The 25,667-nt window shown below is 43.6% G+C and overlaps 1 protein-coding gene across 1 annotated transcript in view; it reads right to left on the bottom strand.

The window, feature by feature from the left end:
• The window catches only part of stk38l (serine/threonine kinase 38 like), a 99,354-nt gene that overhangs the window by 39,398 nt on the left and 34,289 nt on the right, over positions 1-25,667 (bottom strand). Inside the window, exons 4-8 of the mRNA XM_062482875.1 lie at positions 21,212-21,334; positions 20,829-20,912; positions 20,315-20,438; positions 5,033-5,187; positions 4,450-4,552 (exon numbers count right to left, since the gene is read on the bottom strand). Of these exons, the coding sequence (XP_062338859.1) occupies positions 4,450-4,552; positions 5,033-5,187; positions 20,315-20,438; positions 20,829-20,912; positions 21,212-21,334 (589 nt within the window). The remainder of the gene's footprint in view (positions 1-4,449; positions 4,553-5,032; positions 5,188-20,314; positions 20,439-20,828; positions 20,913-21,211; positions 21,335-25,667) is intronic.

Genomic DNA, 25,667 nt, shown 5'->3' with positions numbered 1-25,667 from the left:
CAGGCCATGGGTGCTGACTTTGCAGCTTTGTACCTCTTATGCTTGAATTAATATAAATTAATATTCCTAATATTTTTAACATGGGTTTCCAATGGAGTTTTCGTTCAAATGCTCTCAAGTATTGTTCTTTGAATCTTTATTCAACTTATTTATCTTCTATTTCTTCCGTGACACCTTTCAGCACCTTCAAATCTTCAGCTATTAAAACCGTTCAGCTATCAAAAAATTCAGCAGTTTCAGGCCATGGGTGCTATGACTTTTCAGCTTTGTACCTCTTATGCTTGAATTAATATAAATCAATATTCATAATATTTTTAACATGGGTTTCCAATGGAGTTTTCTTTCAAATCCTCTCAAACTTCTTTAAACTTCTTCAACTTCCAAATCCTTCTTCTTCCTCAATCTTTCAGCTAGAGCCACCATTTAAACTTTAAAATGTTGACAAAACCCTAAACTATTTTTAAATAATTCAGCTTTTTGATATCTATTCAACTTTTTTCAATATCACTGATTATGTTTCATGACTTTTTCAAGCCGTTTCTGAGATTTACATGGGTGTTTACGTGAAACCCTAGAGTGCAGACTGAAACGCTTAGAGTGGAGGGCAGCTTCGCATGTCGTTGAAAAAATATTTATAGTTTGCCAGCATTGCCACAATTTTCGCTCTTCATGCTTCGTTTTTGGATCAATAGATAGCTAATTTTGTGCTGGTCGTAGACAGTTGTCTGTTGAATCCAACAGACGTACACATTTGTTCAGAGCCCCACGAAAGCGAGACAAAGTCCAACTCTCGCCCCATAGAGACCAATGCAAATCTGGTGACAAAATCGTCAGAGAAAGCAAAAAGAACAAGATTTTGAAACTGCCGGTAGAGTCGTATTTCTGACCGCACAGAAATATAAAGGACATCTCTGGTTTCGGCAGAGTCTTGGGTCTCGGAAAATATCCTTATTTTTTGGATTGGACGTATAGTTTTGCGTCTAGGTCAACTTGACCATCATCCTTCTGCAACAAAGTGTCGCCGTGTCTTCCTGTATCGGCCCTACTGTATGTTTCATTCCATCAACACATTGAATCCTAGTAAGAAAGCCGAGTAAACACACTCAATGCACACATCTGCTACTGCTATTACTATCCCAACTATAATTTCAGCTGATAAGACTATAATATTCTTTTTTTGACTAGCTAGCCTCGGACTACTTCTTCTTCTGTTTAACAGTTCAGCTTTCAGCTTCTCCCGCATTGTATTTCAGCTCTTAGCGTTGTTAGATGATGCAGTTCAGTTTCCACACTGCCTCTTTTGTGTGACTCACACATTTCTTGACATTCATTTCAGCTTGCGGGTATTTTCTCATTTCTGTATTTTCTGCAATTTAAGAAAAATAATTTCATCTTTCAGTATTCCAACGCATTTTCAGCAGGAAATGCCTTTCTAGTTCAAGCATCTTCTTCTTCTATTTCTTCCGTGGCACCTTTCAGCGCCTTCAAATCTTCAGCTATTAAAACCGTTCAGCTATCATAAAATTCAGCAGTTTCAGGCCATGGGTGCTATGACGTTTCAGCTTTGTACCTCTTATGCTTGAATTAATATCAATATTCATAATATTTTTAACATGGTTTTCCAATGGAGTTTTCTTTCAAATCCTCTCAAACTTCTTAAAACTTATTCAACTTCCAAATCCTTCTTCTTCCTCAATCTTTCAGCTGGAGCCACCATTTAAACTTTAAAATGTTGACAAAATCCCAAACAATTTTTTTTAAATTCATCTTTTTGATATCTATTCAACTTTTTTCTATATCACTGATTATGTTTCATGAGTTTTTCAAACCGTTTCTGAGATTTACATGGGTTTCTATGTAGAGAGCTAGAGTGAGGCATTGGAATGTTGCGCAAATTCAGAGTGACAGCAGAGTCCGAAACTGTTTTTTTTTTTAAATGGCACTTTTGCCCTCACGGCCACAATATTAACTTTTCAAGCTTCATTTTGGATCAAAACGATGCCGTGCTTGTGCTGGTCGGACTCATATGGGTATGGAAACCCACAGTTATTTACTTTTTGCGTGAGGAGCCCGAGAGTGAGACAAAGTCTGTCTCAAGCCCCATAGAGACTAATGCAAATGTTTGGACAAATTCGTCAGAGAAAGCAAAAAGAACAAGATTTTGAAACTGCCGGTAGAGTCGTATTTCTGACCGCACAGACATATAAAGGACATCTCTGGTTTCGGCAGAGTCTTGAGTCTCGGAAAATATCCTTATTTTTTTGGATTGGACGTATAGTTTTGCATCTAGGTTAACTTGTTTGAGGTGTGGATTCTAGCTACATTTCTGTTATTCTCTACCCTCAGCGCGTTAGCAATCATAGCTGCACCATCACCGTGGCAACGACAGACACGCACCACTCAGTCTCTCACACAGGTGATTTGTATTAGCTGATTAGTGGAGTCACAAGACAGAGCTATTCAGTCAACTCGTCTCATTAAAAGACTAAGAGCACTATAATTTCAGCTACTAAAACGAATATACTACGTCTACTACTTCTACAGTTTAACAGTTCAGCTTTCAGCTTCTCCCGCATTGTAGGCTATTTAAGCTCTTAGCTTTGTTAGATGATGCAGTTCAGCTTCCACACTGCCTCTTGAAATTCTACTATTTCTTTGATTGCTTCACAACGTTCAAACTTATTCTCCCGCATTGTATTTAAGCACTTAGCTTTGTTAGATGATGCAGTTTAGCTTCCACACTGCCTCTTTTGTGTGACTCACATTTTTAAAATTCATTTCAACTTTCAGCTTGCGGGTATTTTCTAATTCAGTAGCCTATTTTCAGCAATTTAAAAACAAATAATTCATCTTTCAGCATTCCAACGCATTTTCTGCAGGAAATGCACTTTCTAGTTGTCTACATTTCCCTATTTCTAATCAAATATAATCATTTACGGAATAAGCTGGTTAGTGCCCGTGATGTAGCCAGTGATTAGGATGTCGGTGTCGGATGTCACATTGATTCGGTGACATACAGGCACACACACATACACACAGATTTCTGAACTTGAGATACGTTCCTTAGAAAAGTCTAATTTTTTGCAGTTTCTACATTAACAATAGTGTCCATCGTCATCGTCAACCGCTTATTTGGAGGCGGGTCATAGGGGGAGCAGCTCCAGCAGGGGGCCCCAGACTTTCCTATCCCAAACAACATTAACCAGCACTGACTGGGGGAACCCGAGGCAAAGCAGCTGACCTTGCTCTACTCCGAGCTCCTCAAGGATGACTGAGCTCCTCACCCTATTTCCCTCCTGAGGAAACCCATTTTGGCGTCTTGTACTCGCAACATAGTTCTTTTATAGGTGAGGTTTGGGACGAAAATTGACCGTAGATCGAGAGCTTTGCCTTCCGGCTCAGCTCTCTTTTCGCTGCGATAGAGCGAATGCAATACCACCCCCGCTGCCCCGATTCTCCGTCCAACCTCCCGCTCCCTTCTCCCCTTACTCGCGAACAAGACCCCGAGTTACTTGAAATCCTTCACTTGGTTTAAGAACTCATTCCCTAACCGGAGTAAGCACTCTATCGGTTTCCTGCTGAGAACCATGGCCTCAGATTTAGAGGTGCTGATCCTCATCCCAGCTGCTTCACACTCAACTGCGAAACGAGTGTTGAAGGTCACGGACCGATGATGACAGGAAGACCACATCATGCGCAAAAAGAAGCGATGAAATCCCCAGCCCACTGAACCGCAACCCTTCCCCACCCCGACTACGCCTCGATATCCTGTCCATGAATATGATAAAAAGGATTGGTGAAAAAGAGTAGCCCTGGCGGAGGCCAACCCCCACACGGCCAAACTCGACTTCATGCCAAGGATCCGGACACAGCTCTGGCTTTGGGTGTACAGGGATAGGTGTACAGGAATAGTGTTTACACTGAATTACAGTTTTTCTCAATCGCTTCAACACAATTACAATTCCCTTTAACCTCATTATCTTAACAGCACCTCAAAACCCCACACCAATAAAATAATTGGTCACTACCCTATGACTGGTTGCTAGTTCTTCTAGTTAGATAGAATGTGAGTTCTCTTATACATTTCTCTAGTTAAACAGACAGAACTTATGTTATCTTGTACATTTCCCTTTTTCTAATCAAATAGCGTAACAATTTGCTGAATAACCTAGTCAATTATTCACTCAATTCAAAAAGGCCCACTCTTGGAATGGCAGAGACAACGTGCATTTCGGTATTGGCCGAACCTCGGGGACCCCCTGCCTTGCCTGTTCAAAAGCTGCATCTTTGATGGGTGGGGGGGTGTAAGGGAAAATCTTGCCCGGGGCACCAAATGTGCTAGGACCGCCACTGATCATCCCCCTGAATCATCATGCAGTGCTTTAAGTATGTGATAATTGGATGAATTCTGTTCAGTCTTTTGTAAGACATTTGTAAATGATAACTTACAGAAGTCACTTGGTGGGTTATGTGTGAGGTTCCTGTAGAACTCTGTGCGGTGTGCCTTCTTCAGTCCTGTGCACAGGCCAAAATCTGACAGCTTTACATGTCCCTATAGACAGATGTTTATCACAAGTAGTGTTAAAAATTATGACAATTTAAGATTTTTTATAGATGTTATATAACGAGTGCAGTGCAATTCACTGTTAACCTAATGGGAGTTTCTGCACACGGGTCAAACCGATTCCAAATTTGATAATATATATTACTGCATATCCACATCAATTATAAGTAAACACATAAATTCATTAACATAACAAAATCCACTGATCTATTCTGAAAACAAAGAGTCCACTTTATATTGTCTTGCTGTTAGTTAGCTAGCCAGCATAATTATTATTATGCGATTATTATTATATAATAATCTCAAACATGGATGACCTGTGTTAATGTTTACATCTGTTACTGAATATGATACGTATATAGATTTTGTTCTGTCAGTCTTGTTTGTTGCCGATCTCACCTGTACAATGAGGCCTTTGTCAGGCTTTATATTACTTTTTCCATCTACATGTTTACATTGTACCCTTACCCGAGAGTCCAGGAGCAGGTTGTCAGGTTTGATGTCTCGATGGATAAAGCCCAGCTGGTGGATTGAATCGATGGCCAAAACAGTCTCTGCAATGTAGAACTGGGTAGCCTCCTCAGACAGGGTGTCTTTCTTCATCAGCAATGTCATCATATCACCTAGGATAACAGGCCTCATTTTTATTACAAAACAATTATATAAATGTCTTTATGTGGGCGATTTAGCAAGTAGTTGTGATTTATCAAACACATTCTGGCAACACTTTACAATAACTATCATGCAAAGCAACACCTGTAGCAACAACATTGTAGTTACATAAGAACTGCCATGTAGGTACACTTCATTACTGGTTTAGTGGTACAAGTAATAATAAGTGGTATGGGGTACATTGGGTTTTCCAGGGAAAGTTGATGTTAAAATAGATTTTGATTTGCTAACACAACATTCAACAGCCCATTTATCATCATCCACTTAACCTTCAAACCCCTGCCCCATTCCCTTGTTTCCGGTCCGCCTGCAGGATTGCCGCACTGACGAGAGCTCCGCGAGTACCTAGCATTTTGTTTGTTATGTTAGTGTTCGTAATTTGTTTTGTCCATGTTACATTGTCGCTCATTCAGTACGACCGGCAGACACTTCTGGATATTAGGTTGTCAGTTGGCAAGGATTATTTTACAAACTTAAATTCCACTTTCCGGAGTACGAGCTCGGACTGCAGCGAGCCTTTTGTTGTTCCGCCGCTGTGCTTACCTTACATTTACATTTATGCATTTAGCAGACGCTTTTATTCAAAGCGACTTCCAAGAGAGAGCTTTACAAAAGAGCATAGGTCACTGATCATAACAACGAGATAGCCCCAAACATTGCGAGCAGCCAAAACATGAAGTATACATTGTGGAAAACCAAATAAGTGCCAAAGGGAAGAACCATAAGAGCATGCAGTTAAACAAGTTACAATTGAACAACATGAAACTCCCCACAAGAGTGCAAGAGTGTACCTGTAGAAAAAACTAATCAACAGTAAAAATATTTCACAGCGAGTACAAGAATTTGAAACCGTTACAACTAACCAACAAGAGCAACAAGTCTCTCAATACGAGTCATTGTGATCCTGGAGGAAACTAACATCAGGTCGAGCCAAGCATTCCTAAGTGCCGTTGTACTCCCGGAACAAGTGCGTCTTGAGCCTTTTCTTGAAGGTGGGGAGACAGTCAGTGTCCCTGATGGAGGTGGGGAGTTGATTCCACCATTGGGGGGCCAGACAGGAGAAGAGCTTGTGTTGGGACCGGGCACTCTTGAGCGGTGGGACCACCAGACGGTTGTCAGAAGAAGACCGTAGGTGGTGGGGGGGGGGGGGGGGGGTGTAAGGCTGGAGGAGAGACTTGATGTAGTCGGGTGCAGTCCCGTTCACCGCTCGGAAGGTCAGTACCAGAGTCTTGAATCTGATACGGGCCGTGATGGGAAGCCAGTGGAGGGAGATGAGGAGCGGGGTAACATGGGAGCGTCTGGGTAGATTGAAGACCAGACGGGCCGCCGTGTTCTGAATCCTCTGGAGAGGGCGGGTTGCGCATGCTGGGAGACCGGGGAGCAGCGAGTTGCAGTAGTCCAACTTTGAGAGGACAAGTGCTTGGACTAGCAGCTGGGTGGAATGCTCAGATAGGTATCTCCTGATCTTCCGGATGTTGTAGAGGCTGAATCTACACGACCGGGAGACCGCAGCAATGTGGGCTGTGAGGGAGAGCTCGTCATCCATGGTCACCCCGAGGTTCCTGGCAGAGGATGAAGGGGTCACCGTCGCCGATCCCAGGGTGATTGAGAGATCGTGGGAGATGGAGGGTTTGGCCGGGATGATGAGGAGTTCTGTTTTGGCGAGGTTCAGCTGGAGGTGGTGCTCGGTCATCCAGGCGGAGATGTCTGTGAGGCAGGCCTCGATCCTAGCTGAGATCCCCGGATCAGTCGGGGGGAACGACAGGTACAGCTGCGTGTCGTCAGCATAGCAGTGGTAGGAGAAGCAATGGGAGGTGATGATTGGTCCAAGCGAGGTGGTGTAGAGGGAGAAGAGGAGGGGTCCAAGGACGGATCCCTGTGGGACACCAGTGGAGAGCTGGCGGGGGCCTGACACTTTGCCTCCCCAGGAGACCTGGTAGGATCTTCCCGAGGTAGGATGAGATCCACTGAAGTGCAGTGCCAGTGATGCCCATCTCAGAAAGTCTGGCCAGCAGGATTTGATGGTTAACCGTATCAAACGCTGCAGAAAGGTCCAGCAGAATGATGACGGATGACCTCAAAGCCGCTCTGGCAGACTGGAGGGCCGTGGTGACTGACAGGAGGGCAGTTTCTGTGGAGTGGCCAGTCTTGAAGCCCGATTGGTTGGGGTCAAGCAGGTTGTTCTGAGAGAGGAAGTTTGACAGTTGGTTAGATACAGCGCGTTGTTTTAGAAAAGAAGGGTAGTAGTGATACCGGTCTGTAGTTCTGGAGGACAGCTGGGTTACTGGAGGGTTTTTTGAGTAGAGGGCTAACTCTGGCCTGTTTGAAGGCAGAGGGGAAAGTGCCGGAAGTAAGAGAAGAGTTAAGGACATGGAGAAGAAAAGTTATGATGGAGGGAGAGATGGTTTGAAAGAGAGGGGAGGGGACTGGATCAAGGGGACAGGAGGTGGGAGCGATGAGAGAGAATGAGGTCAGAGATCTCTGCCTCGGACAGGGGAGAGAAAGCGTTTAGACATTTAGTTGGGTCAGTCATAGAGGGTGAGTGGGTAGGAAAGGAGGAAAGGCCTTCAAGGCGGAGGAAGAAGAAACGAGGCCAACATGCTGGAATTCTCGTCGGAACTCGAAACGGTGCTTCAAACCTGCTTTTCCAACCATCCTACTTGCTAACGTTCAGTCCATCGACAACAAAATGGATGAACTTATTGCTTGTGTCAAATTCCAATGGGACATCAGGAACTGCTGTGTACTGGCGTTCGTCGAGACTTGGCTGTCTCCGGAGATCTACGGTTACACCGTCGGGATTCAACATATACTGCCAGGACAGGACAGCTGATTCAGGCAAGTGCAGGGGCGGAGGGGTCTGTGTTACGGTTAACTTTCTATGGGCCACGGATGTAGCGGTACTAGCATCTCACTGCTCTCCGGTCCTTGAGCTGCTAACTTTAAAAATCGGACCCTTCTACCTGCCTCAGGAGTGCACTGTGGTCGTCATGAGTGCAGTCTACATCCACCCCAGGCAGATAAGGCCGCTGCTTTGGATGAACTGCATGGGATTATCAATGGTCTGGAAAATATGCACCCAGAGGCAGCCTTCATTGTTGTAGGTGATTTCAACAGAGCCAACATGAAGAAGGTCCTGCCCAAATACTATCAGCACACTGACTTCTTCACACATGTAGACCAGCCCCTCGACCATTGATATACAGCATTCAAGGGCAGATACAAACCCCTCCCCCGTCCTGCTTTTGGGGAAGGCTGATCACATCTCCATTCTTCTCCTCCCCTCATATAGACAAAAGCTAAAACAGGTCAGACCAGTTGCGAGGTCAGTCCACCTATGGAGTGACGAGAGTGTGACGACCCTCCAGGACTGCTTCGATACCACTGACTGGCTGATATTTAGAGAGGCAGCAGATGGGGACATTAATGAATACACGGACACTGTTTCCAGCTACATTCAACACTGCATCGATGACGTCGTCCCCAAGAAGGCTGTGCGGTCTTTCCCTAAGCAGAAGCCCTAGGTTGATGCCACGGTCCGGGCCAACCTGAGAGCCCGGTCTGTCGCCTTTAACTCTGGGGACCCTGATCGTTACAAGGAGGCCAAATACGACCTTCTTAACCCTTGTGTTATCTTCGGGTCATTGTGACCCTTCAGTCATTGTGACCCCCCCACGTGTTGCGACAACTTTACCTCATACAAAAATAAAGTGAAGCATTTTCTTTTAACCTTCGTGCTGTGGGGGGTAGGAGACAGCCCGACGGTTAAAAGAAAATGCTATTTATTTGTTTTTATATTGGGTAAAGTTGTCGCAGCACAACGATGGGTCGTTGTGAACCTTCGGGTCATTGTGACCTGAAGGCAGCACAAGGGTTAAGGCCATCAAAGCAGCAAAAAGGGCTTACAGGACCATGGTGGAGTCCAGCTACCATGGCTCTGACCCCAGGCGCATGTGGAGTGGACTTAAAGCCATTACAGACTACAAAGGGAGAGGCTAGAGTGAGACCCAGTCCTCTGTCCTATTGCCAGACGAGTTGATTGCCTTCTACGCTTGCTTTAAGAGGGACAGTGACCCCCCTGCAGTGGAGCTACCTGAAGGCCTAGCCAGTGGTGTGCCTACACTAACTAACTGTAGCTGAGGTGAGGCATTGCTTCAAAAAGATCAACCCTCGCAAGGCACCTGGCCCAGACGGCATATCAGGTAAAACCCTCTGGGGCTGCGCTGACCAGCTAGCAGGGGTCTTCAATGACATCTTCAACCTCTCCCTCAGCCTGTCTGTACTCCCCACCTGCTTCAAGAGGACCACCATTGTCCCTGTGCCAAAGAACCCCAAGGTCACCTGCATGAATGACTATCGCCCGATAGCACTGACCTCTGTCATCATGAAGTACTTAGAGCGGCTAGTCAAATCATTCATCTGCTCCTCACTGCCTCCCACCCTTGACCCTATGCAGTTTGCATACCGGTCCAACAGGTCTACAGACGATGCCCTCGCCCTGACCATGCACACCACTCTCTCCCACCTGGACAAAGGGAATATGTATGTGAGGATGCTGTTCATTGACTACAGCTCAGCATTCAACACCATCATCCCCTCCAGACTGGTCTCCAAGCTTGTGGACCTGGGACTAATCACCTCCCTATGCAAGTGGATCTTCCACTTCCTGACGGGGCACAGGTGGCCTCTACCCTACGTAGTGTGGTCCGGTCTGCTGAGTTCATCATCGGCAGGAAGCTCCCAGCCCTACAGGACATTTAGTCATTTAGCAGACGCTCTTATCCAGAGTGACTTACAGTAAGTACAGGGACATTCCCCTGAGGCAAGTAGGGTGAAGTGCCTTGCCCAAGGACACGTCATTTTGCACGACCGGGAATCGAACCAGCGACCTTCTGATTACTAGCCCAATTCTCTAACCGCTCAGCCACCTGACTCCCAACCAGTCCCCCTAGGACACCTACCACACGCAATGCCTCATGAAAGCTGGCAGGATTTTAAGAGACTGTTACCACCCATCCTTCAGTCTTTCAGTCTTCTGGCAGGCGATACCGAAGCATTCGGTCTCGCACACGCAGACTGGACAACAGTTTCCTTCCAAGGGCCATCAGGCTTCTAAATTGACATCGATATGGACACTGATACACTTCTCACTAGTCACTTTACACACTGTCACTTTCCGCTACTGGTTGCACTATCAGCAATATTGCACTATTGTACTACACTTGCCTTAGGTTAGTATAGGTTTATAAGGTTAGTATAGGTTATTATGTGCATTATTTGTATTTAGAGGTTTAGTATACTGTATTGAATATTGTATATTATTTGTATATTAGGTTTACTATATTTTAGATTATCTTCTATTATCTGTGTACTTATATGTTATGTTATGCCAGGTTGCTTTGCTTTGTCTTGTCCTAAGAATTTCAGTGCCCAGTCTGATCCTGTGTTGTTCTGTGCATCTGACAATAAAAGACTTGAACCTGAACTTAAACATTCTATGCCTTTATACAAATAAACACATAATGTATTTACAAAGCAAGTCCTATGCACCCACAATGTTTTTAAATATAGGTATTGCTATGTAAATACAAGGTAATTAATGTAACTGTAACGCTGAGTCAACAGACAAAACACGGTACTACACATCCTTCTCCTACCCCTGACAAGAGAAAGGGGTTTCCCGCCTTTTCTTATCTCCCAGGAGAAGCTTTAAAGCTTCTGGCCCAGCATGGGGTCAGAAGGTAGACCAAAATGGTCTTAAAGTATGGAGACAAAGGAGTCTGAGGAAAACCAACCTTTAATGGATTTATAAACATTCCCCAAGGACTACACGACTTATGAACAGTATTTCATTTGACAATTTGTCTGTGTTTGATTTAGCTTACAAATGATTTAACCTAACTCTCGTTAGGATTATAGTTACCGCTAGGCTGTCCACCACTGTTCTAACGAGGCCTATCTCTCTCTCCCTTCCCCCTACCCACGCGCTCTTCACACAGCCAGTGTTTCCTGCTTTCATTATGGTGTACTGTGCTATTCAAACTCGAGACTCATTTTAATTATATGTGCATTCACTTTGGAAAATTGCTAACAATTAACAAAATAATATACAAATGACAAAAAACAAACAAACATGAAATTAAAAATCTCAGACTCAGATTTTCCTGCATGCAAAACTTTAAAAAAAAAGTTTCACCTGGCTAATACCATCTGTAATGATAGGTGAAATATGACCCACAACCACTAGGTGGATGCACCTGTGGCTGTTTGCATAAATAGAGCATCTATGATCTAGAGCAGTCGTTCTCAAAGTGTGGTCCGCTGACCACTGGTGGTCCGCCACTGCCCCTGTAGTGGTCCACGACGGCCACAAGTAAATTATTGCGACATTTCTAACATACAACTCAGAACGAAGAGAACACAGTCAGTAGTAGCCTAATCTATTAAAGTAGGCTACACATGTTCCGCATTCTGACACCGCAGCCTCTGCACGGGTTGTACCATGTGAGGGAGTTCTCCCCTCCCAAATAGAGTTGGTTGGGTCCATAACCCGTCTTTTCCAAAACCTTTTCTCAGATAGGCTACCGATAGCTGGGCCGGGCGGCCCTACCGTAACGATACGCGTCAGGGAGGATGGATGGGATGGATGGATGGCATGCAGCTGTAAAGAGTTCCAGAGTTTCGCAGAAGAACATGACTGAAATTCTAATGGGGCGTAGGCTACGCAGCACGATTCCATACACTGCAAGACGACAACAGAAAAGAGTAAAACAGAAACAAAGGCTTCTACAAAAGAGACAAAAAGAAAACTATGACAAGGGCATAAGAAGCTTGGAACCACTGGCAAGACATGACACAGTGAGGATTCAAGATCTAACACGGAGTACGAGAGCAGCTGTTCTGGAAGAAGTAAACCCAAGGTCAAGACAATGAGAATGCCATGCTTGTTTTATGTGCTCACCACGTTTGTATCAAATAAAAAGTACTTGTTCAACAAGTCAGTTGTTGCTTGAGTAAGTAACATTACACCTTCCTTACAATAAAATAACTTGCATGCATACATCAGTGTTAGACCCAGAGAACAGAGACACGGTCTTGAAAATATTTTTGTAAGTAGTACAATTTTTCAGAACATTGCAATAGACTGAAAGGAGAGACATTTGATCAATGTATTTCTAATACAGTATGAAAAGTGTGTTGTTAGTGTTAACTGGTTGACACCAGATTGATGCACCACTGTGTAGGACTGTATTGGCAGATACCTGAATGATCAAACCCCTTTGGTCTCTGGTCACTCAGACATTTGTCTGGGACAGTCATTCATTTGCACCAAAAGGAATGTAATGTTAACTGACAATCACACCTAGCACACACCACTGGAGGTGGTCTCAACAGTTGAAGAGGAAGGTGAACTGTGGATGACTCAGAAATTCTGTTCATCAGTGTCAGTTTGGGGCCTTGTTAATAAGGCTAGTAGCGGAAGGAAAAAAAACTGTTCTTGTGGCGTGAGGTTTTGGTCCTGATAGACCGCAGCCTTCTGCCGGAGGGGAGTGGTTGAAACACAGTGTACCAGGGTGGGAGGAATCGGCCACAATCTTCCTTGCTCCATCATTGTCTTTGACAGGTAGAATTTCTTCAGCTGCCGCAGGAAGTACATCCTCTGTTGTACTTTCTTTGTGAGGGAGCTGACGTTCAGTTCCCACTTGAGGTCCTGGGAGAGGATAGTCCCCAGGAAGCGGAACGACTCCACAGTGTTGACTGGGGAGTCGCACAGGGTGATGGGGGTGAGTGGGGCTGTATTCTTTCTATAGTCCACAACCATCTCCACTGTCTTAAGAGCATTGAGCTCTAGGTTGTTCTGGCTACACCAGGTCACTAGGTTGTCAGCTTCCCACCTGTAGTCTGACTAATCTCAACCAGAGATGAGCCCAATGAGGGTGGTGTCGTCCGCAAACTTCAGGAGTTTGACGGACAGGTGACTGGAGGTGCAGCTGTTGGTGTATAGGGAGAAGAGCAGAGGGGAAAGGACGCAGTCCTGAGGGGATCCGGTGCTGATGGACCGGGAGTCAGAGACTTGTGTTCCCAGCTTAACGCACTGCTTCCTGTCAGACAGGAAGTCTGTGATCCACCTGCAGGTGGAGTCGGGCACGTTCAGCTGGGAGAGCTTGTCCTGAAGCAGGGAGGGGATGATTGTTGAAGGCAGAGCTGAAGTCCACAAACAGGACCCTGGCATAGGATGCTGGGGAGTCCAGGTGCTGTAGGGTGAAGTGGAGGGCCATGTTAACTGCGTCGTCCACAGACCTGTTAGCTCTGTAGGCAAACTGCAGGGGGTCCAGGAAAGGGTCTGTGATGGATTTGAGGTGTGCCAGCACCAGGCGCTCGAAAGACTTCATTACCACAGAGGTCAGGGCGATGGGTCTGTAGTCATTAAGTCCTTTTGGCCGTGGCTTTTTAGGCACAGGGATGATGGTGGAGGACTTCAGACAGGCTGGCACATGGCATGTCTCCAGGGAGGTGGTGAAGATGTTGGTGAACACCGGAGACAGCTGGTCAGCGCACTGCTTCAGGGTGGCAGGAGAAACAGAGTCCGGCCCAGCTGCTTTGTGGGGGTTCTGCCTCTTGAACAGTCTGTTGACTTTTCTCTCCTGAATGGAGAGAGTCATCACTGTGGTGAGGGGGGGGGGGGGGGGGGGGGGAGTCCACTTGGGTGGGAAGGGGTAGTTCAGGAGAGTCTGTCTTTCAAATCTGCAGTAGAACTCGCTCAGGTCTTTGGCCAGGCGTGAGCCGTTAGTGGTGTGGGGGGCTCTGGGCTTGTAGTTGGGTGATCTGCCTGAGCCCCCTCCAGACAGAAGCAGAGTCCAGGGTTTCCCGCTTTAACTTTTCAGTTAAGGCGGCCGCCTAAGCAACACCATTTTTTTAAATGTATTTATTTATTTTTTAAATAAAGATATCCGCTGTGTCCTGTTTTCTCCCTTCCATTCCAAACCGTGACCAACACCAGTCTCCCGTCTAAGCAGAACGCATTGGAGAAAAAACGTACACATTCTTGCCCCCCCCCCCCGCCAGCAAACCCCACCCTACCACCTTAACTAACACATTTTCTGCGGGAAACCCTGGAGTCGTTAGCAGAGAACTGTTGTTTTAGTCTCTTTGAGTACAATCGTTTAGCCTCTCTCACCGCTTTGCTAAACATGTACTTTGACTCCTTGAATCTGTCTCTATCCCCACTCCTAAAAGCTTCCTCCTTCTCCAGCCGTAACCTTATGAGTTTGCAGAGACCCAGGGCTTGTTGTTGAAATTCACCCTGGTGCATGTTGGAATACAGCAGTCCTCACAGAAGCTGATGTACGACGTCACAGTCACTGTGAGTTCATCCAGACTATTGGAAGCAGTCATGAACATATCCCAGTCAGTACAGTCCAAGCACGCCCGCAGATACTCGATAGCCTCAGTGGTCCACTGTTTTGATGTCCTCACAGTAGGTTTACAGAGCTTCAACTTCTGCCTGTATGCAGGAATCAGATGGACCATGCATGGTCAGAGTGACCCAGTGCTGCTCGAGGGACGGCGTGGTAGGCATTACTGACCGTACTGTAGCAGTGATCACACCAGCCACTGGTAATGTAAAAAAAAAACAAATACCACCTCTTTTTGTTTTGCCGGTGAGTGCTGTTTCCCGATCAGCTCTCACAAGTTGAAAGCCTGGCAGTTGTAAGGCGGTATCCGGGATCAAATCACACAGCCATGTCTCCGTGAAGCACAAAACAGAAGATGAAAGAAAGTCAGTTTTTTGCCATCAGTAGCTGAAGGGCGTCCATTTTGTTGCACAGTGAACGTTCGTTGGAGAGGAAAAAACTTGGAAACACCGTACGGATCCCGCGTCTGCGTATCCGAACAAGAGCTCCCGCACGTTTTCCCCTTCGGCTGTGTTTCGCTGCTTGGGCAAAGCCTAGCGCGGCTTTCACTAATTCTGCCAATGGGAGCAGAAAAGTGGGAAATAAATCCACAGGAGTTGTTTCCTTGATGTTTAGAAGTCCGTCTCTTGTTAGAGAACTCCAAAAATCCTGGCAGAACACTGAATTAACTGACAATACAAGCCAAAACAGGGCACACAGACCGACCGAGGCAGCCATCATCTGCGCCATCATGTAAATATAGTTTTAACAGCTTTTAATGTCATGTTTGATATGTTTGGGTTTCTTATTTTATGTATCACATTCTAGTAATACGTTTAGCGTTATAGAATGTATATACAGAGGGTTTACAGAGATTGTGCATGCAGAGGTCTAAAATGTGTTGACATTCCCTTGTCTTGCAAAGGCATCACATTTGGTCTACTACAGCCTTGAGTAAACCGGTGATGGTCCAATATGAATTTGTATACGTTAGTCAATCTTTCTCTCTTAAGGGTAGAGGAATGTTTGTGCAGGAACAAGCAGCACCAGTATCTATGAGCATATCACATAACCGGCCTCTGAGGTTGATTTTCCCCTTTTGCGTATTTGAATGCATTTTTCCATCGTTGATCTCATGCATTCTCTTAGTTAGTTGCGAGACTGTGTTCTTAACAAAGTGCATCTCTGAATCATCTCCATGCTCTTTTGGTGCAGTTGGCTTAATAGAGGTGTCATTTTGCTCTCTTAAATGTACTTAATTCAGGTCCAAGTTGTGAGATTGCTACATTCCTACTGTATTACTCCGGTGTTTAGTTTTTGATGCAGTTCAGTTGTGGTCAGGTTGTTAGTTGCTGTGCCAGTTCCAGTAGCATATGCACAGTACATATGGTTTCCATATGTACTGTGCAATGTACAAGTCCATCCATGGGTTCCTATGTTGGTTTGTGTGAATGAGTGTGGGTATTGTGGATCAGTATGTACCTTTTGTGTGTTTTAGAGGTGATGGGAAATGTTTTAGCTAAACTCAGAATGGATCCTGACCTGTAAATGTAGACTGGTTGAACTTGTATGTTATTTAATTTCAGCTGTTTAATTTGTGTTTTGTTTATTTTGGACCCAAAAACACAGTTTTGCTTTAATTGACATTTTAATCTATGCTAGATGTTTACATTTGTCTACCTCATTTATCAAAAGGGAGTTCACTTATTTTTTCTATTGAGTGAAACAGTCCAGGAGACTGGAGACCTGTACCATTTTCATTGTTAACCAAGTGCTGTGTTTCAAGTGTGTTCTGCAACAGGACAAGGACTTAAGGCCGAATTATACTACTCCGACTCCGTTACGGACAGACAATCGAAGTTGGACAGATTCGTTGAATTTATAGTACTCCGAAGGCTTTGGGTGCTGAAAACAATTCACCGCCAGAAAAGTAGGTGGAGCAACACTGCCACATGACGTATTTGTGTGTGGAACCAATTGCTGACCAATCACGGCCAATGGGTATCCATACGGACTAGCGGACGGATAGTCAGGAAAATCAGGAGGTGCACGTAGAGCTCTCCGAGGGGCTCGGAGAGGGCGTTCCACATCGGAGAGGGCGTTCCCTCCGTGAAAACGGAGTAGTATATTTCGACCTTTAAGTAGCAGGAATATGCTAACCAAGGGCACATATAGATATATGCCAATAGACAATGGTTCTTCCAAGTGATCCTCTGAGCAAATACCTATGATCCACAAGTGATCCTCTGATCAAACAGCCATGATCAATGGAATCTCAATGCTGACCTGTCTGCAATCAAATTCTTCTCTCCTGTGGGTGCAGGTTATCACACAAACACTGCAGATTTTTTCTTTCGCTTTGTGTCCAGAGGGAGGATTGTAAGGCTGGGTTTCACCCTGCCCCCCACCTCTTATATGCTAAAATCTGGAGCTGCTGGATGGAGTTGCTACTTGATGGGTGTAATAGAATTTTGGGTTGTATGTAAAATGAATGTGTTTTAATTGTGGTTGAATTGTAAGCTCTTTTGTTCATTGTTAAGGAACATCCTGTGACTAGCTTACATTTTACAGAAAAGGAGTTAGATCAAGAGGGGGTTAAGTATTTAGAGAAATGTTTGTTTGACCTAAGGGGGTAGTTTGACCAGGGAGGGAAATCCAGAGACACAAAGTTTGGGTGACTTAAGAGTTACGAGTTTTTGGGAATGTGTTAAAGAGAAGATGCTAGATTACCTTTTCCTGTTAAGACATCCATTGTTGAGAAGAGTGTGTTCAATGTTTATATTGATTGGTTGTTGTTTACAGACCAGATGCTTGACAATTCCAGGGCACTCCTTTAAATATCAAAGCTGAAGATAGGTAGGGCATCAGAACTTGTGAGACGCTGTTCGGGCATGCTCTACTTCTGATCATCGGATTCATGGACAGGTGGTTTTGTGTTATTGTCTTATGTTTGTGTGTCGATGATGGTTACGTTGGTTTACGTTGTTATATTATAATGCACTTCAAATAAACATTAACTTTATAATTCACCCCACTCAGTTTAACGATTGATTCTCTTAAAAATTCCACAACATGGGTCTCACACCTCATTGTGTTACTTACTGTTGCATTGCTAGTCATATGTTCAGGGTTCTAAATGAACAAAAACTGTTAATAAAAACTCACTAGCCAGTTTGGCCGGTGATACATGAGGCATTACATGAATGATACATAAGGCTCTGTTCTCGGCATGGTTCTCGGTAATTTATCCCCCTGGCCTGGCAGTACTTCCTAAGTTTCCCATGAACACTGTGCCGTAATGCTACGTGATAACATTTTATACGCCCATTGGCTGCGCGCAGTTGAAGTGAAACCGGCGCGAGAAACCGTGGAAACGAACTGAGCGTCCACCAGAAAACACAAGGAAGAAGTAAAACGAAGTATAGCGGATCATAGGAGGTATAGGACATAGGAGGTATTAAGAGCTAGCTAGAGTAGTAAAGTAAAAAGTTAACTTAATGCGGCGGTGGTTAGGACAAACTTATGGGGGCGAGAAGAGGAACGAGGCAGGGGATGAGGATATTGATAGCACTAGAGAAACGAAGAAAAGAAAATGTAATGCCAAATGGCTGATGGGTCGGGAATGGCTTGTGTTTGACAATGAAAATGTTGTCATGTTTTGTAAGGATTGCCGCATGTAGTCTACGCCGTCTTCTGTAATGTAAATACTGTTCTTAATAAAGAGTATATTAGGTCAGTTTAATTAATGCCTGCTTAGGACAAAACGTTACTGTAAATGCATGGGCAGGAGTCAATCTCATGACGCGAATGGACGTTTTAGCCATTTACAATAAATCGTGTCCTTACTTAGTCACGTGTTGGTGATTTCACATACCCTTGCATCATACTTCTGTGCTTCATTTTACTTAATTTTCTGTGTTTTTCATGCCAACAATGTTAATAAAATGATCAAATGCATTGAGTGAAACTCATTGTTCTTATTTTCACCGGAAAGAATTTGTCTAGTGGAAATTCTGATTGGCTGGTGATCAAAAAAGTTAATTTAGAACCCTGCATATGTTGATAAGAAAGGGTCAATATATAAAAAAGTTAATTTAGAACCCTGCATATGTTGATAAGAAAGGGTCAATATGTTGCCTACAGATAATAGTTAGGTATACAGGGAATTGTGAAGCATTGTTCTCTAGGTTATTGATGTCCAGAGGCCGTTTGTTCAGAAGTGATCTGATCGGATTACGGCTTTTGGATTGGATCAAATCATGAAAATTGGTTGTAAAAAAAAAAAAAAAAAAAAAGGATTCTGAAATTGGATTAGATCACGTAATCCAATCTTGGTTTTGATGTGGATCAAAACCAATATGTGTTGTTCAAAACTTTTTAGTAGTATTGGGATACCTTTGATCCAAAAAATCAAGATCATTCTGATCCCAGCAGAAGGGTGGATTCAGGGTGGATTTCAGCAACAACATGTAATAAAACTTGAAATTGGTCAAATAAAACATAGTTTGTATGTAATTCAAATACATTTATGTAAGAGCAGAAGTACAGATTCTTCTGGCAGAAGAACAAATCACTCTTTCCCATCTTCAGCAAACCAAAGCCCAACTTAAGATCTGTCTCCTAAAAGTAGTTTCAAAAAGTTGGTCTCTCCACAACCGAAGACTAACTTTGAAAGTTCTTTAATTGAGTTATTTATTCGACATTTAGCCTTTTTCAGATTTTGAAACACATCTTCAAAATATTCACATTGTATTTGTGAAGAATGTATATTTTGTTTGTTTTCAATTGTTGTGGGTCAGATGATGGCTCTGACTGTTTGGATTGTATTCTTTTACCTTTTTCTGTGTCTTCAAATCAAAACACTTGAAAGTGACCCAATGCTGGCTATTGAACCTGTTCTTTACTTGGCTAGCCTACTACATTGGCCATAGTCCGATTTACAACACTGGGAATCCGAATTTTGTAATCTTGAAAAGTGTGCATCTGTATCAGGGTGATCAAATCCAACGTTGCTTTGAAAACCCAGTACAAATGTAAAATGGATTACCTGATCCTGGATAGCAAAACATGGGATTTCAAAATTCAGATAATTCTTATTAAACTTTTTGAACAACTGGCCCCTGAGGGCTTCTCCTCAGCTCTGGCTTCTCTTACTCCTTCTCTTCCTCTACCCTCTAAACTGGGGTACTTTTCTTCGGATTTGTCAATTCCGTATACCATTTTGCGCCTTAACGACCGAAAGCTTGACGGACCTTCTTGAATTAGTGACCGATAACTACAGTAGGATTGGTCAAAGCCGTTTTGGGGCGTGGCTTTTGCGAAAGGTCAATTTCTAGATTTCCGGTGGTGTTTCAGGCTAAAGCGGTGTTAATTCAAGGTGGTCAGTTCTGCCACTAAATTCAACCAAAAGGTAGAGTATCCCTACTACAACTAGAGAGGGTACAATTTCTGGGGAAATTGTGAGGTGTGCTTGCATTGGTTGCAGTGCTGTAAATTTAAGTTTGAAATTTAACTATATTTGTGTTACTTTGACACTGCAAATTTTACTGTGTAGCTGGCTGACTAACTTGCCAGGATAATCAAAAGACAGGATATTTCTCCTTTCAGTGACTCTCTACGGCCCACTCTTACCATCACTATAAAATGACAAAAAGGTTTTTACAAAGTATTTTAAACTGCCAACCTCCGGGTAGGAATTCCATGATTAGGTAGAGGTTCCTCTTGTCCTGAAAGCTGTAAAACATCTTCACTACCCATGCTCCATCTGCCTCTACCAAGATGTCCCTCTCTGCACGAATGTGAGCCACCTAGAGTGAGCATATAGCGCTGTATGAGTTATACATAAGCAAGCAGAAAAACAAAGTGAAAAACATTTGCAATTGTTGAACGAAAAGATTTTGAAAGGTTTACAACATTAACATTTGTTTGAACTGAAAAACATGCAAAACATGCTATGATTGTATATCCGGAACTGCAACTTTTGTATTTTGTTATCAAGAATAAATGTTGCATGCGATTCAACCCCTTTCATACAACCTATGAACACAAAGGAAACACAGGTCAGCAGTGATTGGGAACCGCTGTTAACACACAACTGTTGACGAGAATTCACTATGAATATGTTTCTGTTGAGAGGCAATTGAAGAGGCTCACTCAGAGCTACAATAATCTGACGGAACCCAGACACATGCACATACCTGCTCCTTCTCCAACATATCTGCTTTTCTCAAAATTTTCATAGCGTAGATATGTCCTGTGTCTTTTTTCTGTACCAAGCGGACCTAGGAACATATGCAAACCTACTATTAGGTGTCTACACTCTTTGCCCTAAGTGACAATACCAACCTACTCACAATTCATTTCAACACAACAAATCCAATATTTAAAAAACTGATATTGGAATTATTATAAAATATTCTACCTCTTCCAATCTTCCTATAAAAAACTGCATTTACTGCATTAAACATTTAGTGTCAATCAATAACAATTTAATAAATATAGCTGGAAATGAGTCCCACCCCAACTGTGAATACAGATGACCAACAGGAAACTACAATAATAAAAGGGTGAAAACACGCACTTCTCCAAAGGCACCTCTCCCAATGACTTTAAGAGACTCAAAGTCATCAAGGCCCAGTCGGGTCCTCTTCAACCGAAGGAACTCAGTCTCCTTACGGGCATGTTGAGAGCGACGCATCACTTTCTGCAAAGACAGATGGACACTGATTGTATTTCTAATGTCATCCAACAGGGGTGGAAAAAGAAACATCAGGCAAAGAGTGTTGATGTAGAAAAATAAAATAAAAAATATATATACACATACAGGGACATGTACAGACATTTGGAGGGGCTATTGCTCTAACATGAAAAAAGCCCCCCCCCCCCCCCCCTTTTCTCATACAAGCTCAAAAAAGCAAAACCATCCCATCCCTGAACCTTTCTCTTCTCTACAGAGCGCACAATAATGTAACAGACAGGACATAACGTAGCTACGTTAGCCTGCTGCTGCTACGTAGGCTATTACCAGGCCCAAACATACTACGCGGGCGCAGAATTACGATGAGAACATGCAGATTTTCAAGTAGAACGCATTTGTCTGAGGCAAAATGTTAATAAACTTCTCAACTCATTACGTCTCTATTATTAAAACGTTAGCCAAAAAATGCTAAGAATTGAAAAGGAAACACATCGACCAAAATGACAGCAAGAGACAGGGCCAGGGAGTTTTCAGGCGATCTTTATGAGGATGGATCAATACTTTTTTGCAAAGTTTGTCAACATTCAATCGACCATATTCGGCGTCAAACTGTTGTGGAACATCTTCGGTCGCTCCGACATAAGAACAGGAAGGCTAGCGGAATTCCACAGATTTTCAGTCTGAATAACCGCAGAAAATTTGAAATAATACCCATATTACATTTGGGCCTGGCTATAACTTAGATTTGGTTCATGTAACGTAGCAGTATAAAGCAAGGTAGCGCGACATGATGCAAACGTTACAAGCTAATGCTGCACATTATTTGAGACACAAGTGGACATATATTTTTGTACTATTCACAGGGCATTTGTCAATAGGTGCGTTCGACATGGACTGCGGCATTATACATCATTGGAAAGCTACGATTCTTGTGCTTGTAGATATGTAAACCATTTCAAGATTGAGTCACAACAAGTTTAGTCAACGTCTTTGTCCAGTCACCACTTTGGTGTTGTTTACAAAGCCAAACGTCTCTACTTACCCTCAAAGGTTCCGTGTCGTCCAGGTATGCAAACAACACATCAAAACTTGATCTGCGTACATTCATAAAAGTGCAGACTGTAAGCTTTCAAATTATGTATCACATATGGACTCTGAAGACCGGGAGTACAACGGTACTTAGGAATGGTTCGCTTGACCCGATGTTAGTTTCCTCAAGGATCACAATGACTCTTGCTTAGAGACTCTTGTGGTTAGTGGTAACTGATTTAAATTTGTGTACTCGCTGGGATATATTGTTTTTATTATTGTTGCTTGCTTTTTCCACAGGTACACTTGCACTTATAGCAGTTCATGTTGTTTAATTGTAACTTGTTTAACTACATGCTCTTATGGTTCTTCCCTTTGGCACTTACTTTGGTTGTTCACAATGTGTGCTTCATGTTTTGGCTACTCGCAATGTTTTTGTGGATATCTTGATATTTATGAGAAGTTTATTGGAGGGATATTGCACCTTTGTATTGCACTTTCTATGTCAAAACTATGCAGTGTTTGAATGCTCTAAACAGAATTTCGTTGTTTTTCTATGACAATGACAAATAAAAAAATATTGAATTGAATATTGATTTTGAATAACAATAGAATACAATAGTAAAATGCTTTGTAAAGCTGACAAATGTAACTAATAAATGCACTTTTGCATATTCACACTGACAAAACAAATCATTATATGGACTTTGATAGTTTGTAACAATTTGGCTAATGATAACCCCTTTATGAACATCATATGGTAGGCCTAAGAGGTAGATACAAACTTGGATCATTGAATTGACAATGGCCGGGTTTCCCAGATTCGATCGTTCTTAAGGACTTAAGAAGGCTCTTAAGAAGGGTTCGGCTAAGAAGGAGCGCTAAGATAGGGGTGTTTCCCAGACGCGTTCTTAACTGCCTTCTTAAGATCCCGCCAAAGAAGCTTCTTAAGAAGCTCTTAGAGGGAGCTGCCCACCGCCGTGGTGCTGAAACTAAGTCAATCGATGCCAGGCAAATCGATCACCCACCACTTTATCAGCGCATAAATCACACACAACACCCTGTTTCTCTTCTTTTTTTTAAATAAACTTATTTTCCTTTTCAACCATGTGTTCTGTGGATCATTTTGCGTCATTTCCTAGCTTTCAAGCCCTATAGCCTACATGATAGTTGGTATGGGTTGTGTGATGGTAGTGGGTTTAATGTTGGGAGTAGGGGGGTGGCACCCTATGTTGAAGGCAGCGTAATGTTTCCTCCCAATCCAGCAAGGATCCACCAGGGAGGGATTGTGGATTGGGATCAGTGTGCCATCCACGACACCAATCACCCGGGGGATCCCAGCCATGGCATGAAATCCACGGTGGACCTGGCGGACCTCGTCCCGTATGGTGGGCATTCTGATGTGTGTCCGGGCATGGTGCAGGAGGATCGGTGTCACGGCTGCCACACTCCGTGAAACCGATGCCTTGCTGAGGCCGGTGCCGTCCCCAACCACCTCCAGGAAGCTCCCCACTGCGTAAAAACGCAGCGCGGCCAGGAGCTGCACCTCCGGGCTGAGGGCAAAATTGCATCGGGTTGCCCTCTGACGAGGCGTTGGATCTCCACACGGGGAAGCCGGTACTTGGACTGGACAGCCCGGTCCGACAGCACATTCAGTGGGGAGAAGTGCTGACGCACATAGGCATTTATATAAACTGTCTGGCTTCGCGCACGGCGACGCTGTTGATTAGCAGCGAGAATATGCCGTATTGCAGCCATGGTGTCTCACACGCGTGGACTTCAGCAACGCCTTTATATAGACTAGCAGGTGGAGCCTCTCTTGATGAGGTTCCAGCCGAGTTCAATTACACCTGTCAGTTTCCCTGATATCTGTGAAATACCACAGGGTTGTTGATGTTTTTATAGCTAATGTAAACTCATATGCATATGCCGAATGTGTGTGAAAACGTAATGAGTGATAGTAATGATGATTCATTTTATTTATGTGCTACAGGAACACATGGGCAATTATTTATTTTTATATCTTTATTTTTCTTCTTATGCTATTATTTTTCTTGTTCTGCAGCTGTGGGCGCACATTTATCATCACGCATGGTTTTAGTATTCCTTTGAGTGTCAGATATAACTTTCCCTGATGCAGCTGCAGTGAGCGTTTGGTCGCTAAGAAGGCTGTTAAGAGTGGGTCAGGCTGATCTTACATTTCCTTCTTAGTGAAAGATCTTCTTAAGCTAAGAACGACTCTGGGAAACACGTCCTTCTTTCACAGCGCTCTTAGAACGCTCCTAAGAAGCTCTTAGCGCTTAAGAGCTTCTTAACGAATCTGGGAAACCCGGCCAATAGCCTTTCTGAGACTTCAAGAACAATAAATACTATAGTCAACAGGTATGTCTAGAGCAGTGGTTCTCAACTGGTCTAATCTCAGGACCCACATTTGTCATTGGTCATTAAATCACGACCCCAAAATAATTTAATTTACGAACCATTATCATTTATTACAATTGAATTCGGGCGGCACGGTATGAGCTTACGCACCATTCAAAATAAAACTGTACCATTGGACGTTTGGTCACTTTTAAAATAAAAGTTAGACTTTTTGACAGAGCCGAAGCACGTCTCTCCACCTTTCCTCTCCACACCAGCTTGCATCCCACTATTGGGTTGAGACCCACCAGTTGAGAAACACAGGTCTAGAGCTCACTGTGTAGTTGAGTGGCTACACAGTTTGGGCGGTTGCACAGTTGCTTGGTATATACAGTATATGTGCATTATTTACAATGACTGGAAGGGTTCGAATGATGGCATAGCAAGAGTTGGATATGCTACAAAATATTAATGAAATGGAAGCAAAGGGCATACAATGTCATGAATTGGAGGCAGATGAGAAAAAGGACCTGATTCAGGATCAGAAAGACTCTGAAATTGAGTGTGACTCACTTCAAAGGGTTGAAAAAGATGGCATAGTTTTTTTTGCTGGCAACACCTGGGTTAGAGCACGAGAGAGCAATATAATGAGAGAAACCCCAGGGCCCAGGGTATGCCAAGGAAAAACTGCATTTAGCAGTTTAGTGTGTTTGATTGACACAGTTATGTGGCAAAATATTCTAAAATACTGGGTCTTGTTTATTTGAGAAGTATTACAGGGAGTAAACGCATGAAACGCACGGAGAGGGAAATCCTCGTCGGAGAGGGGGCGTTCCCTGTGTCTGTCTCCGTAAAAACGAAGAAGTATAAATCGGCCTTTACACACTGCTGGGAGGAATTGAAAACACCATTGTACAAAAAAGGTTTTCATGAACCATTGACTCTAACA

Source organism: Osmerus eperlanus, chromosome 17 (genome assembly GCF_963692335.1).
Source record: "Osmerus eperlanus chromosome 17, fOsmEpe2.1, whole genome shotgun sequence".
NCBI lineage: Eukaryota > Metazoa > Chordata > Actinopteri > Osmeriformes > Osmeridae > Osmerus > Osmerus eperlanus.
This window is presented reverse-complemented; position numbering and strand designations above follow the sequence as displayed.